We start from the raw sequence: 13,182 nt of genomic DNA on the forward strand, positions 1-13,182 counted from the left end.
GTGGGAAAATTGGGATCTGCTTCTTTTAGCAATGTCTATCCAGGTATGGCCACATCCGTGTAGACTATAACTTAAATCAAAATCTCATATTCCATAGAACGTAATGCTGAAACCGGTAACGAAGTCGCTATAAAATTCGAACATCACGGCGTTGCCCCGTCTTCACTTCAGGAGAAAAAGAAAATCTATTAATCTCTGGCCGGGAAAATCGGCTTCCCTCGAGTGTACTGGCATAGCTATCACGATGACTTCACGATTTTAGTGTTCGAGTTACTGGGCCGAATTTGGAAGACATATTCGGATACTGTGGCAGCCAGTTCTCGTTGAAGATGACTCCGATGCTGGCTGACTAACTGCTTCGTAGCTTTGAGGCTCATCGCTCACATTCTTTTCTTCACCGGGACGGCCAACTTGAAAATTTTCTTCTGGGCCACTTGTGTCTTCCTTCTCGTCCTTGTCCTAGGCAGACCGGTGCCGTTTTCCTGTGGTCATCCAGTCAGGTTGAATTGTAAATCATAACGATGTTTCCTAACGCTTGAACGATCAGGCTTGACCTGCTGCCGGCCGGCCGGGTTTGTCGTGATCGTTTCGCACTCGACCTGTGTCTCGCTTTCTAAAATCCGCTGCCATATCGACTAGCAATTGATGACATGGCGGACGAGCCCACTATGTATTGCTCACGCAGGAACGCAAATCTGAAGCTGGGTCGTCGACGCGGGGTGGTGTTGAAAGCCGCGAACCAGCAATCCTGCTTTCAGTCGCCGAGACGTTGAAACTCGCCAGTGGGATGAGGGCCCAGTGGCTCGGTAGCATCAAAACAGCCAATCCTTGGCCGCCATGACATCGATGCAGCGAGCCTTAGAGGGAACTTTCTTTGCCTCCTTGACATATGTGAGTATGCTCAGCATATACCATGATGAATGTGAAACACAGTCATTATCGAAGGTGATCACATGTACCGTTGCATTGGCGGAGGCTACCTTTGCGTGCTTGAACGGCTAATCCTACCGCATCATCCCTTCCCGATCCGAAGAGAGCATTGCAGACTTGGAGAAACAGCCCATGCTATATCTTTGCGTTCTTCGTCACCGCCACGGCCAACACGAAGCACCTGTTCGTGTTCACACCCTTTCGTGAACTATAACGAGCGCGGAAGACTTGCTCTTTGATAGCTGGCCTGGTTGATCCGTGGAAGATTACGAATTACCGACGATTATGTTTTACACGATTGATGTCACTAGCATTTAGATTCGAAATCTAATTCGAGAAGCGTCTTCTCACTCACTTTGTCCTAGTTCCCCGGCTTTCCTACCCCAAACAAAATGAAAGTGCAAATATGAATGCAGCTTTGGATTATGCAAATCATTCTTGACCTTCGCAATCATAATCTTGGTCTCATCCACCGTATATCCAAGCACCCTGGTGAACAAAGCCAGCGAGAAAGGCTCAACGGAGTCGAGAAACTGCACAAGGGAATATCTCCCAAGTTCCTTGAATTTGCTTCCTTTGGCCCACGTCCCAATGGGCACCTTGTAGATCTCTTCTTGGACATCGACGAAGCCTGCATCTTCCATGTACTGCTTTAGAACATTGGCCTTTTTGAGATCTTTGCCGAATCTCCTGCTGGCTTCGGTTATTTTCACTTCCCAGTCTTTCAGGTAAGGGGCGTTGTCGATGCCGCCGTCGTAGTCATAGACGTGACAGTAGAATTCTTGCATCTCTAACCAGCCCCCAGGCCTAAGATTAGCAAGTGACTGAGTGAATAATCTAGGCCAGTCTGCAATACTTCCACAGAGCGCACGGCCATGAATATAGTCGAAGTGCTCCATTCGAGAGTAAGCCCATTCGCTCTCGATATCGTCCACATAGAATTTACAGTTAGGAGGGACCCAATCTGGTTGGATCGGACTGAGATCGACGCCGATCACGAGAGATTCCGGAAATTCGTCCGCAAACCCCATACACCAGATCCCAGTGCCACAACCAAGATCCAAGACCCGCTGTGGTTGACCGTGCTGGAACAACGGAGCGCGGAACAAGGCGCCGTCGAGAACTAAGCAGAAGATATGATGTAGCATATCAAGCCGAGCTTGCTCGTCTTCGTCGTTGGGCAAATAGTACTGGCCTTCTCGGTATGCGTGGTACCGTCGGCCATTCTCGTATCTGTAGTTGAGGACCGAGCTAGTCAGAGAAGCCGATATTGTGCTATTTATTGATGCACCATAAGCGGAGTCGGCGTCGCTCGGATCAGACTAGACAATATGTCAAAGATGAAAATGTTTGAAAGCGGAAGAGAGGCATGAGGAGGGCGTACATCTTCGACCAAAGGGGGTTGGTGCGAGGTATTGGGTTGCACAGTTGCATCTGTTGGATGAGATTCTGGATGAGACATGATCATGTGTTCAAATGCGTGTCATCGAATTCCCCGTTGGCGTAGGAGCTGACCAACATATTGTAAAATTCGCATGCGAAGGGGGTTAAAGACAAACAAAAGGTCTGCAATGATGGAAGAGATTAGCAAGATGCCCAAGGCAGTATCAAAGCTAAATTTTCACTCCTCCCCGTGGACCTGTGGTCCGTGCGTTCGTATTTTACGTAGGAGGGTCGGGGACCTAGGCGTTCCGCGAGCACGCCTCAGGTTCACCTACAGCAGGCTTCTTGTGGAGAAAATCCAGTTACCCCAACAAACTGCAATCAATTAGATAAGCAAATGGCCTGCATGGGAGTCTTTCCCGGTATGGGGATCGTCCATGTAGTGCTTACGACCCATCGAGGTCTAGAACAGCAATGCGAGCCTTAATCCTCGCCACCTTCAATTTTCCACTTCTTTTTTCCGAGCTGGATGGAACAACCCTATCCCCTTTCCCGTCATAGTTGAGAGCTCTGTCAAGTCAAACTACCTATCAGAAGAGAGCTTCAGAAACTTAAAGGTTGGGTTTGCACATTTTAGAAAACAGAGTTCCATGCGATGAAGCCATCGAGCTAAAGGAGTTGGCCATTCCATCTGTTGACAGGGTCGCACAATAGCCACCTAAGACGCTAGCTATCTCATGAACTGCGCCACCTACCTCAACCCCGTTGGTCTCGCCGTTCCGCAATGGCATGACGACGGAATAGAAGGTTTCGGGAATGGCCTTCAGATCACAGGCCCAGGTGTATATAAACAGGCAGAGTCTCTCTGATTAGGCAGAGGGACAAGACACAAGTAAGCAGATAGACCCACCCTCATTCTGCGTACAACACCATCCTTGAGCAGGCCAGAGGAACGTCGACCAATCGGGCAATTTGGGATGAAGCTTCAACAATCTCGGCCGAGCAGAGTCCAAGTGCGATCTGGATGGTATCCTCGGTGAACTTCATTTAGACGGATAAAGAGAGGGTCTGCACAGACAGATCTAAAGGGAGGCCAAAAACGGTGTGTTAGAAGTCCGACTGCGCGCTTCTTCGGAGACCCTGAGGCAAACTCTATCTAGAGGAGCGCAGCCTGGCTGCCCCTTCAACTCAGAGCACCGGTATATCACTCCCGTCATCAGCGCTGAAGAGGTGTTGAAGCTTTCGACATGATCAATGATCTTCGCAGTCGACCGTCCAAACGCTGCTTCGGCATTGTAGCCGAAGGTCATGATTCGCGCATAGGAATTTGATAGAGGAGGAAATCTCGGCTAGAGCTTCTTCGATGTGGGGTGCGAACAGGTGGTGAAGGCGTCGCCGTCGAGGCCATGAACGGCTACAATACTGTCGCAGGCTTGCATCATGAAAGCGCCCGAGTGATCGCACGTTGGAGTTGTTGAATTGAAGGGAGTGATTTACTCGACGGCAAGCGATGAGGCTGGCCCTTGTGGAGGGGAGACTGCGTAGGGCGGTGTTACTACATACTTCCCCAGAATGGGCGACTCAAGGATGGAGTCCTCGTCTTCGTCGGCGTTACGAATGCTCGAATTGACATTTACCCACAACTCTGGCTTCGGTGGTTGTGGCCATCGAGGTGGAAGTGCATTGAACTTCCTTTTCGGCCGCTCTGCTTACTTGGGGGAATGGTAAACCCGAGGGCGTCCTTGAATCCCAGGTCTATCGATAAGGCGCGAAGAAGTTGGAAGCGGCGGGGCCAGGTTCTCGTCAGCCACATCAGATAGAGGCACGACCATGGGAAAGTCATCTCCGTCGTCAGGATGACCTGGGAGAGCATGAACGGCCTTGACCATCCGCGTGGTCTTCTCCGGCGCCTGTGTTGACGCATTCTGGGCCACCCTGCTGGACCTTATAATCTGTTGTTGGCTAGGTCCCGCCTCATTGTTCACCTCTTCCGCTTCCGACTCACTGGCCGAATCTAGTATTTCCACGTTTTCCTTGATAGGCCGAAGATATCGCGTCCGGTGCCCACTTCAATCTGATAGAAATAGAATGTTGGCGCAAAAACGTCATATAATTACCACGCTATTGATTCGAGATGTATACCGTCGTGCTGCAGTGTCTTCACAGCACCCCTATTAGGTACTTCCGCTCAGCCTGACAAACAGCGAAACACCAATCCTGTCACGAACCCACCGTTGTCCCCAAGTACTCTACGCCCTCCACCCGAATCGGGTGGACGGTATAGAAAGAAAAGGAAAGGATAAGGCAAAGGACGGTTGAGGCACAAGGCTATCGGTTAACGCTGCCTTACCCTTTTCACGTGACAGAAAGAGGGGAAGCTATAAGAGTCTCCTCTCACCTGAATCGGCTGAGAGAGAACTCTTCCTTTTTCTCAAGCGTTGAGTCGTTGTTAATAGGGCTACGTGAATAGAACAAGGCATTCAGCTACTCCAATTCCTTTGTACCTACTGCGTTGCGTAGGTCCCTGATAATTCTCAACGCTTACCTATCACGCAGTGGCACTGTCGAGCTAGCAGTAGCTGCATGCGATTCTAGGAAGACCCCCAAAAACCATCCTTACTAGGGTAAGTTCCCACCTAAATCAGGTGAGAATGAACCCCCCATCGCCCCGAGACAATGGGGCGCCCGAGGTCTCGTCGGGGACTATCGATGAAGACCCTACGACCACTGCGGGCCCTGCAGACCCGCGACACCCCATTTTCACGCCTACGGACGTGAGTGACCTCGAAGAAATGGATGATGAATAATTATAGGCCGAACTGTCTAGGCTTGAAAGAGAAAGGACACGGCGAGAATAAATAGACCGAATCCATTACTTACGGAGAGAGGGTACTCTTAGTGTGGAATAGAGATTAATGCAAGAGACTACAGTATATTCTCGAAGTCTCCTACCTGAATCGGGTGGGAATAATAAGCGACTAGCCATAGATGATTTGGCTAGCTACGCGAAAATCTTTAAGGCGGACCCCCCGAAGCATTTTAATGGGGGTAGTTACTAGGCCTTAACCGAGTTTATTATGGGCATCGAGATGTATTTCGAGTTCTATCACCAGGACCTAACAGACCCTAAGGTGGCTAAGCGGGCCATCTAAACGGCGGCAACCTGGCTAGATGGAGAGCCTCGTCAGGTATATTATAGACAACGCAACGTGCCCGCCAGTTAGGAGGAATTCCTTACGTTCCTTCGAGGCACCATCAAAGACCCTTAAACTCGCACTTTTGAGGCCACTTATGCTGCTCAGTTCAGAAAGCAATGGAAAGAACAGAGTGTTCGTCAGTACTTACATGAACTAGAGTAAGCAGAGGCCGAGGTGAAGGCATTAAGGCTCACGGAAGTCGAGTAAAAGATGTGGCGTTTCCTTTACGGTCTATAGCCCAATATTCGTAACGTAGTTATGGCAGAGCCATAGGAGGTACGTCTTAATAGGGATACTGTCCTTACGGCCGCCTGTCGCCATGAGATACGTTTCGCGAATGAGTAAAAGGGCAAGGCCAAGGAGAAGGATGCTTTAGGGAAAAGAAATGAGCTTCTAAAGTAAAAGACATCGATGGCTGTAATAGGAAGTAGGAATAGAACTTCCCACCCGAATCGGGAGGGAAAAAACACATTTAGTTCGCTAAACGTGTCAGCTGAGCCCAAAGCTAAGTAGGGAGAAAAATCAACGTCCTCGTTTGTTCCTAAGTGCTATAATTGCCACAAGGAAGGGCATCTAGTACGGGATTGCCCTGAAAAGGGTATAAAAAAATAGATACTAATGTGGTAAACGCAGCTACCGCATTGGGGCATATTTAGTCTGCGAGACACGGCGCATTGGAGCAACGCTGTGTGAGCATTTAAGTAATAGTCCGAGTAAAGGGCGAGAAGCATCGATTGCGGGCCCTTGTGGACTGTGGGGCACAGGACGACTTCATCTCACAGATAACTGTTGTTAGGCTTGGTTTGAAAGGCGTTCCACCAGATATATTTGGGAAGGCTGTGGATGGTCGGCAGATCACCATTTACGGCCGTCACAGCCTCGAGGTTTAGGCCATTGATGACCGGGGGAGGACTACTAAGGCTAGACTTAATTTATTGTCTACGAATATCGAGGGATTCGACATAATACTCGGTATACGCTGGCTCGAAGCAATTAATCCCGACATTAATTTCAGAGATGGTACCTAGGTAGTGAGAGATCTAGACCGCCAAACCCGAATTAGCATGATCACAGCGTAAGAGTTTATTTAAGAGAAGGATGAAATCTACATCATGTGGTATTAACCTTTAGAGAAATCTTAAAGGGTTTCTTACCCGAATCGGGTGGGGTAGTGTTTCACCCGCCTCCGAACTCTTACATTGAGTAAAGACGGAGGTATACCTTCTCTTTATGCTAGCTACAGCGACGTAGCATTAGATCCGGGCGAGGCTTAAATTCCACTAGTGTCGAAGGTAGAGTATGCAATTGATCTTACGCTAGGCACAACAGCACCCTATGGGCCCATCTACCCTTTGAGTGGTAGAGAACTCGAGGCTCTAAGGAAATACCTCGATAATGCATTAATGAAAGGGTGAATTCGACGAAGTATCTCACCTACTGGGGCTCCCATTCTATTTATCCCAAAGAAAGACGGAGGACTTCGCCTCTGTGTGGACTATAGAGGGCTAAATAAGGTCACGATTAAGAATCGTTATTCATTGCCCTTGATATCTGAGATCCTTAATCGCTTAGTAGGAGCAAAACTCTTTACAAAGCTAGATCTACGAGATGCTTACCATAGGATTCTCATTAAGGTAGAGGATCAGTGGAAAACAGCATTCCGCACTAGATATGGGTAGTTCGAGTACTTAGTGATGTCTTTTGGGCTGACGAATGCCCTAGCTACCTTCCAGGCATACGTGGACGAGTCCCTAAAGGGCTTACTAGACGTTTTCTACATTACATACATGGACGATATCCTAATCTTTAGTAGAATAGAGAAGGAACACGAGGATCATGTCAAACAAGTGCTCGAAAGACTCCGGAAATTACGGCTTTTCATTAAACTCAGTAAATGCGAGTTCCATGCAAGAGAAGTGGCATTCCTAGGCTTCATCGTCAATGAGGAAGGAGTTTCAATGGATCCTCAGAGAGTGGTAGCCATTTGAGAATGGCCTACCCCCTAGACATTTAGGGATATTCAGATATTTCTAGGGTTTGCCAATTTCTATAGGGGCTTCATTCGTGATTTCTTAAGAGTGGTGGCGCTAATTATAGACCTACTAAAGGGAATGAAGTATGGCGTGAAGAAGGGCCCTCTGGAATGGACCCTAAAAGTAGATGAGGCTTTTTAAGAGCTTAAGAAGCGCTTTGAAAGAGCCCCTCTACTCCATCATTACGATCTAGACTTAGAGGTAAGAGTGGAGACCGATGCCTCTAGCAGTGGACTAGGAGGTATATTATCCCAGAAGGTCACTGTTCTCTCACCTAAAACGGGTAAGGAACCTTTATCCGTTTGGAAACCTATAGCCTTCTACTCCCGTAAATATAAACCTAAGGAAATTCGGTACTCTACGGGTGACTAGGAAATGCTAGCGATTGTACACGCATTTAAGGAATGGAGGCATTACCTAGAAGCCCCCTCTAAGATAGTGACTGTGGTCACTGACCATGAAGCGCTGACCCACTTTATGGATATAAAGGTGTTGGCTCGAAAGAGACAAACACGCTGAGTAGAAGACCTAGCAGCATTCAATTTTCGTATTGAATGGAGGGCAGGCAAGAAAAACCCCGCTGATGGCTTATCCAGAAGGCCTAATCATGAGCGAGCAATTTTAAGTGCTGATAAACAGGGCAATATGCTGCATGAACTCATAGCCCTACGCTCAGAGCCTCCACCCGAATCGGGTGGAGACGGTGAAGTACCGATATCGATTAGCGCTGTTCGAATTGCGGTATTAACGAGAGCGCAGTCGTTACGAAAACCGCATCCAAGGGACAGTGAATGGAACACTATTTTTAGCCCAATACCTTCTGCTGGCGAAGTAGAGCTAGAGCAGAAGAGCGATGGGTCAAATGAACTCATCGAGGACGGTCGCCTAGTAAATGTAAGCCAGGCGACCCCTGAAAGAGAAAGAGCGCCGACTTTCTCACCCGAATTAGGTGGGAGAGCAAATCTAGAAGCTCAGATTCGGGAGGCGCAGAGTCTTGATCGGTTCGTGGACGCACGAATGTGGACAACCTCCGTAGATGGAGGGCATTGGACACTAGATTAAGCGGGAATAGTCCGACGAAATGGACTTGTTTATATTCCCAATGATCCAACGATTAAGGCTGAGATCCTAAGGGTTAATCATGATGATCCTTGGGACGGGGGTCACTTTAGGTGAGCCAGAACGCTCGAAGTTATTCAGCGTTGTTACTAGTGGCCCAGGGTGAAGAGGGACGTTTACGAGTATATGGATACTTATGATGTGTGCCAAAGAATGAAGGTTCTAAGACATAAGCCTTATGGAGAGCTGGTCCCTCTGGCTCCGCCGATGAAGCCCTGGCAAGGTATTGCCATGGACTTCATCGTAGGGCTACCACCGTCTAAGCATCGGAATAGCGTCTACGACGCGGTGCTGATGGTAGTAGACAGGCACTCAAAAATGGTGCGTCTCATTCTATGTGAGTAAGACATAACGGCCCAGGAATTAGAGACGGTCTTAATTGATGAAGTCTTCTTGAGATATGGAATGCCTAAAACAATTGTGAGTGATAGAGACTCCCTATTTACGTCGAAGTATTGGGAGACGATGTGCTATTATCTCACGGTCAAGAGAAAGCTATCAACCGCTTTTCATCCACAGACAGACGGACAAACAGAGCGGCTGAATTAAGTGCTTAAATGCTACTTGAGATGCTATCTAAATGACGAATAAAGCAACTGGGCTGAACTGCTTAGCAGTGCAGAATGGGCTATCAACAATAGCCGGAACAGTACGATTAATGCTGTACCGTTCTAGGTAGTGTATAACTATAAACCCAGCATAAAAAGAAATCTTAAAGGTCCTTATCCACCCGAATCAGGTGAAAAGGAACCGCTCTCAATTCATGAGAGAGCAAGACAAAATGCTGAGGAGGTTTTAGCTGTACGAGCTCACTTACGAGAATTCTGGCAAAGAACGCAAGAAAAGGTTAAGAGCTACTATGATCAGCATCGTAAGAATATAGAATTTATAGCGGGCGATCTAGTTATGCTCTCAACGAAAAACATTAAGTTACGTAAAGCCAGTAAGAAACTCTCTGATAAGTATATAGGGCCTTTCCACGTTAAACAACGAATAGGTAAAAATGCCTATTAACTTACTCTATCTAAGCGTTATGAACGAATTCATTCAACATTTCACGTTTCACTCCTTTAGGCTTATTATCAACGCCAAGGAACTCTTCCTTCTCCACCTATTAATGTAGATAAAGAGAAAGAGTTCGATGTAGAATAGATCCTAGACGCTTAAGGAAAGGGAGCAAGACGACGTTAGTTAGTTAAATGGCTAGGGTGGGGCCATGAACACAATACATAGGAACCTAGGAAATACTTCACCGGTGCCCTTGTGCGAAAAATGATTAGAGAGTTCGACGAAAAGCACGGCGTGCGTACTTAATGGGAAATATCTCTTACCTGAATCGAGTGGGGGTATACTTAGTTTCACCACAAAGGGCTACTTACAACCTACGCCACGTGAAGGCGATACCCTTACAGGTCGTTTTAGGGGTCCCGACCTATCCCTAAGGATAAGTATTGCCCTACTGTCCATATATATTCTGTGTTTTAGGGAGGTCCCGACCTACCTCCTAAGGACAATGTTGCCCTACTGTCCACTTATATTCTATGTGGCCCTAATGTTGGTACCATAAACGAGAAGAACGACGTCGTTTAGAGACATCGTTGTCCCAGCGGCCATAGGCCTAGAGACGTTCTTGATTTATATATTCGACTCACATTTCAGGGCCGCGAAGAGTAGCTAACCACACGTTCGGCACTCTCTGGCGAGCGCGGACGGCGGCAGCGGAAGAGGAGGAAGAGGCAACAGCCTTCTTTAAGACCGGCGAAGCCGGAGGAGAGGAGAGAGGAGAGGAGAAGTCACTGGAATAACTAGCACTCTAGTCTATTTCACTGTCAGTGATTTCTCACTCGAATCGGGTGGGAAGGATAAGCATATCGAAACCCGAGCTAAAATTCTCCTCATCGTTATTGACGGAGGTAGAAGGGGCCGGGAGAGAGGGAGCCACTGTTCTAATCAGTATTATTCCTTCACCTCTTAATATCACTAATAAAAGGTGAAAACGTCCATTAGGACGTCTGGCAAATGCTAAATCTCTCTAAGATCGGAGAGGTCGGCATCGCCGCCAATCTTATAAGCACGGTTGGCTTTTCGAAACATAGGCTTAAGCCCCTATGCTTGGGACTTAAGCCATTCCCTGAAATAGGTGTTAGTGATTCATCACCCGAATCGGGTGAGAAACACCTATATCTGATCGGCTAGAATAGTCGAACCACTGCCAGCAACGGAAATTGCTCTCTCGATGAGAGCTTGGAGGGTACGACAACCTGCCTGCAGGTTAACGGGGATCTAATCTATTTAGCATGCCATTAACCTTGGCTGAATTCTCACTTACGGCAACGCAGCCAGCGCCAGGCCGGGAACGAGAGCAAAACCTACACGACTTGGACTAAGTTTAGTCGCAGGGCAAGGCAGAAAAAACTGGCTCCGAGCTAGAAGCAGACGGAGGATCCGTAAAACCGCGGAAAGCGCTTCTTTCGTTAGTACGCTGTCATTGTTCTGATATTGTAGAACTCACAATTCTTACTAACAAGGCTGGCACCACAGCCCAACTGGGACTGAGTGTCCAGCCGGACTTCCTCGTACGTAAGAGGCTATATACATGTCAGCAGCGTCTCTCACCCGAGTGGGGTGGGTAATACTTACACATCTTATGGTTGATCTGAACGAGGAAGAAAGAGACGAAGAAGACCATAGCAAAGGGCTCAAGAACCAAAGTAAAGGCTAAAGTGAATTGAACCTCACCCGCATTGCTGTAACAATACAAAACGGCTGTCTCACCTAAACCGGGTGGGAATTCAATCACTTACTATTGTCAGTGAATGGCTATTCAACTACCATATCATTGTCTTCGTCATTAACAATTGAGACGGCCTATTCATACGATGGATTAAGGCTGTCTTCATACTCGCAGCGACTCGAGGGCGAGCCGCTTTTTGGAGGGGGGGCAACTGTCACGAACCCACCGTTGTCCCCAAGTACTCTACGCCCTCCACCCGAATCGGGTGGACGGTATAGAAAGAAAAGGAAAGGATAAGGCAAAGGACGGTTGAGGCACAAGGCTATCGGTTAACGCTGCCTTACCCTTTTCACGTAACAGAAAGAGGGGAAGCTATAAGAGTCTCCTCTCACCTGAATCGGCTGAGAGAGAACTCTTCCTTTTTCTCAAGCGTTGAGTCGTTGTCAATAGGGCTACGTGAATAGAACAAGGCATTCAGCTACTCCAATTCCTTTGTACCTACTGCGTTGCGTAGGTCCCTGATAAATCCGATGACAGCGGAGTGGTGAATGACAAGGCACGTAACAGCACAGCTCAATAGTCATGGGTTAATAAAACTAGTCAGATTGCTGCTTAATTGTGTCTAATTCCCCAGGTCATGGCGAGTCTATCGATGACAATATTAGTGAGGTTCAAATCGGGGTATATCTTACTAATAGGCCCAAATCAGTGTCTACAGGTCCGTCTATATCAATTAGTCCGTCGGCATACGCTGGTCCAATGACCTCATATAACACACCAAGCGCCCTAAGAACAACTGGCTCTCGAGTCCCTTTGAACAATTCAAGAACGTCGCCTTTTCGACGACAACGCCCGTTACCTGAGCTTCAGGAGAATTCAGCCAAATTTCTCCTGGACTGGACCAACAGCACTTGAACCGTGGCCCATGGTTCTTAACAGCTTCAGAACCACACCCTGAGTTGACCGTGATAACCGGCTAGCCAACCGAAGAGCTTCAAGTCGGAGACGATCTAGAACCGGAGGCTGATTGTCCTACGGGCGCACAACTATGGCTCAACGTCGCAAGCATGATGTTGGTCTGCGTCTTGCGCGGCCCGGATCTTACAATTGCTGCCCTACCGTTCCCTCCATAACGAACCAGTTCAGGACCGTGGCTGATGTAGGCTGGTACTCTGCTGTTTACGGAGTCACCCTTAGCGCAACCGACTTCTTCGGAAAGACGTACACATCCTCATTTCCAACCCAAGAGAGTCCACGTTGTTTCCGTGACCATATTCGAGCGGGGCTCCCTTTTTGTGCACGTTTCCACCGATTCGATAATGGCGATCGTCGTCGACAGGATCCTCAGGAGTGGAATCGAGACCTGCGCTCGTATTTGCAGGTTCTGTGCGTGTGGTTGTGTGGTTGTTATAAGTCTGGGCACATGTCATGACTTAACCGTTTAATGACCCACGCACGGTCGTGACAAAAAGAGTAGAACAGACCAGAACAAACCTCTTCGGCTCAAATTTCCCCCCCACTTTAACTGGATGTCATGACCGCCGTTTCGCTCGGCTTGCTCATCAACTCCCTTTTCCTCTCGTCGCTTTTGGCTTATGTCGGGAGCGGCACACGCCGCCACTAGCATTTCACTTCCACATTAGACACTCAGAAGGTATGTACCATCGGTGTCTTGTTGTTTCCAATGTGTCTATGCGGTTGAGAGGACAATTCCCAGCCAAGGCAGGAGTGGGAGCTTGGGTCTGTGCATCTTGATGAATAACTTCATAGAAGGGTTGTCACTCCG

General features: G+C 48.1%; 1 protein-coding gene across 1 annotated transcript; it reads right to left on the reverse strand.

Annotated features, from left to right (window-relative positions):
• Nucleotides 1-1,277: 1,277 nt before the first annotated feature.
• Nucleotides 1,278-2,392, reverse strand: Z519_12311 (uncharacterized protein; the record flags this gene model as incomplete). The annotated part of the gene is made up of 2 exons (XM_016770017.1): nucleotides 1,278-2,252; nucleotides 2,315-2,392. The coding sequence occupies 2 exons, from the start codon at nucleotides 2,390-2,392 to the stop codon at nucleotides 1,278-1,280; spliced, it is 1,053 nt and encodes a 350-aa protein (XP_016613683.1).
• Nucleotides 2,393-13,182: the final 10,790 nt, after the last annotated feature.

This window comes from Cladophialophora bantiana, assembly GCF_000835475.1.
Source record: "Cladophialophora bantiana CBS 173.52 unplaced genomic scaffold supercont1.28, whole genome shotgun sequence".
Lineage (NCBI taxonomy): Eukaryota > Fungi > Ascomycota > Eurotiomycetes > Chaetothyriales > Herpotrichiellaceae > Cladophialophora > Cladophialophora bantiana.